This window comes from Brugia malayi (genome assembly GCF_000002995.4).
Source record: "Brugia malayi strain FR3 genome assembly, contig: Bm_v4_Chr1_scaffold_001, whole genome shotgun sequence".
Taxonomy (NCBI): Eukaryota; Metazoa; Nematoda; class Chromadorea; order Rhabditida; family Onchocercidae; genus Brugia; species Brugia malayi.
Window position 1 is genome coordinate 1,069,069 of NW_025062475.1, and position 3,486 is coordinate 1,072,554.

The following is a 3,486-nucleotide window of genomic DNA, read 5'->3' on the forward strand; positions in this document are numbered from 1 at the left end:
TACATTTTGTTATAAATTATATAAAAGTTAATGTTTCTTTTTTGGTTAATTTAAGGATTCAAAATATAATTACAGTATTAATTATAATTCATTTTTTTTTTACATAAAATATGATAAATTCTTGAAATAGCTTCATTCAATAGAATTTCATTTCTTTTCTCTTTCAATAAATTCATTTAAATTTTTTAAATGCAAAGTTGCATTAAATATTTGTAAAAAAAAAAAAAAAAAAAAAGAAATATATAGTGAAATTATTAATTCTAACTCATTTGATAATAACAAATTTCCTAATATTTTATTATTTTTGAAAGACGAAAAAAAAAATTTGTTTGAATATAACTAAGAAGAAAAAATTATTGCTTCCTAATGCTTATAAATAGTATAGTTAGATTAAATTATTAATATTTGTAAAGATGAAATAAGGTTAGGTTAGTAATTTTTTTTTCCTTTTAATTTAAAATTCTTTTCACTTTTTTTTTGTCAAAATTTTTGTAATAAAGTAATGTTTTTTTTGTAAGGAAAAAATTAAAATTAAATTATTGTTATTTGTAAGAAAAAAATTTCGAGAATAATTGAAATTTAAAATTGAATAACCTATCAATGTGACAGAATAAGTTAACATTTATTTTTTTTTTTTTTTTTCAATTTAATAATAAATTTGTGTATGATTTGAAGAGAATGTGTAAGTTTATATTAGTTAAAAATCAAACAGTAATCAAATTTGAAAGTGAATGAGCAGAAAAAAAAAATAAAATAAAATAAAATAAAAACGAGTTACTATTTCAATTATCGCTTCTCTATTTTTGTTTATTCAAAATACAAAAGAATGAATAATTTTTTTTTTTTTTTTTTTTAAAAAGTGAAACAAATCAAAAAATTTTTCATTTATTTTATTTCTTAACTTTTTTACAGTTTATCTTATTTCGTAAATTTGTTACCTAAAATTGCTGTTTCTTATTTCTAAATTAAATTACATAAAAATTCTATGCTTAAAAACAAAACCAAATTTTGATTTTATAATAATAATAAATAATGAGCAAATAGCTTATACATAAAAATGAATGAATAAAAAGTGATAAAAGATGTTTATATTAATTATATCATTGTTTACATGAATGTTTTCTTGCATTTATCGATTGATTACAATTATTAGTAAATTTTTTTCTATAAAATTCTTTTTTTTTTTTTTTTCGATTGCTTTTTCTCATTGAAATTTATACCAAATTGATTTGCTTTATTTACATTTAAATTTGGAAATTAAATCCACCAAAAGATCCGTTCTAAAATAGAAAACAAACATCGCTTTTACAGTATATGCATGTGTATGTATACATACACATATGTCTGTGTCTGTGTGTGTGTGTGTGTGTGTCTGTTCTTAAAAGTGTGCATGTGTGTATGTGTGTGTGTGTGTGTGTGTGTGTGTGTGTGTGTGTGTGTGTGTGTGTGTGTGCTAGTTGGTTGCTTATTCAGCCGGTGATGACAACTTCACAGGTGTATGAGAGATAGACTGTCGACTGTTCAGGGATAACACGACAAAACAAACCTGTCACCATCAACCTTATCCAGTGTCACCCACCGGAAAGTCATATAACAAAATTGGCATCTCTCATTTTCATTTCTATCTGTGTTTATAAAGTTATCTTATCGCTATATTTTCTAAATTTCATCTGCTAAATTATATCGTTTTCTGAATTGGAATTTTTGTTTATTTCCTGAATTACAGTATTCTTTAGTTGATTACCTGATATTGCTAACATTCGCTAGGATCAATTTAATTTAAATTGTTTTGTTATCAAGTGATAAACATATATTCTTTATCACAATGATAATTTCGATTTCAGGTTAGTAAATTGATTTATAATATAATACAATATGATATGATATGATATGATATATGATACGAAAACCTGAAATTAATACAAACGGTAGTAAACGGCTAAAAGTTCCGGTTATATGTGTCCTGTCATTTCCAGTTAGCAAATAAACAACTGAAGAACAGGTAATTTCCTCAAATTACTGTTAATCGTTTTTCCACTAATTTGAAATAATTTATTGTATACGATTGCAGTATACCAATTTAAAACAGATGAATTTTATATGTGATGCAATTAAAAATTCAGAAATTATTTCTAGGATTTTATTTATTTATTTATATTTTTTTTTTTTTGAAATTTTAATTTTTTAAAAGTTTTTGATTTTTTTTTTTTTTTTTTTTGCGTAATTTGTTAAATGAAAATAGAAAGCAGTAAAAATTTTTTAAACTGTTTAACAGAAAATTGTCAAAAAGCGATTAATTAATTGATTAAAATTTATTTTATTAATATATGCTACGTTTAATTTAAAATTTGCCTCTCAAAATGTCTAAATTTAGCAAATATTTATAACAATTCGAAAGTTTCTTTATTTTATTCTCTCTATAAATCTCAAAAAAAATTTCATTCGTTCGAATAAATTTTCTCTTTCAAATGAATTTATTTTTAGCATTGCGTTAATATTTTTTAGTATATTTACGAGATTAATTAATATAATTATGAGAAACAATCATTCATTGCAAACATATTCAAATATATTTCTGATAAGTAAAATTAAACTTTAACTATTATCTGAAAATGATAGTTTGAAAAAATAAATAATTTTACTTACTACTTATTACTTATCTATCATAATTTCAATTAATTATCCACTAATTATCCTTAATGCAAAACTAACAATCAAATTTATTTATTTCTTCAATAATTTTGCTCAATTCTTCCTAAATTAGTATCAATTTCACAAAATCCACCATCGATCTATTCATCATCAAATTATTCCAATAAAATAAATTTCTCTTCTATGCTTTTTTTTTTTTTTTTTTGATTTTCATTTAAATATTAAAATTATAATTTCAATCAAAGATTAAATACCAAATGCTTTTTTTATTAGTTACAATTTAATGGAACAATTGAACAATTTTACCGATAATATTACTTAATTGAAATATTTTTTTTTTTTTTGAGGAATAATTTTATTTGAAAAGTTATAAATTAATTTAAGTAACTTTTTCTTTTTTTTTTCAATTTTTATTACTAAATAGTCCAAGAAAGTCTGTTTGTTGTTTTGAATGTGCAAATATTTAAATTTAATTTTCTAACACTATTAATTTTTAAAAGACTATTAGTCGAAATGTATCGTTGATAAAGCATTGCTATTAATTGATAAGTAAAAAACAAATATATCAAAGTTTAAAAAATTGAGATTTCAAATTTTATTTTAAAAGTTACGTTTTTCTTTTTTATTAATTAATACTTTGATGTAAGAAATGTTTACTTATGCTTTTAGGCTAAAATATTGCACTTTTTTTTACGATAATTTATGAAAATTCAGCAAATTTTGATCGTATTATTAATTAATTAACCGTTCCTTTGGTGAGATAATTAAGTATAAATTCTTAATTTAATTATGTAAATTTATTCAATTTAGCTAATAATAAGCATCTGTGATCAA

General features: G+C 21.0%; 1 protein-coding gene across 1 annotated transcript; it reads left to right on the forward strand.

Annotated features, from left to right (window-relative positions):
* Nucleotides 1-1,314: 1,314 nt before the first annotated feature.
* Bm239 (Uncharacterized protein) lies at nt 1,315-1,509 on the forward strand (the record flags this gene model as incomplete). Its single annotated transcript, XM_043076165.1, has 1 exon — nt 1,315-1,509. The coding sequence occupies one exon, from the start codon at nt 1,315-1,317 to the stop codon at nt 1,507-1,509; it is 195 nt and encodes a 64-aa protein (XP_042932099.1).
* Nucleotides 1,510-3,486: the final 1,977 nt, after the last annotated feature.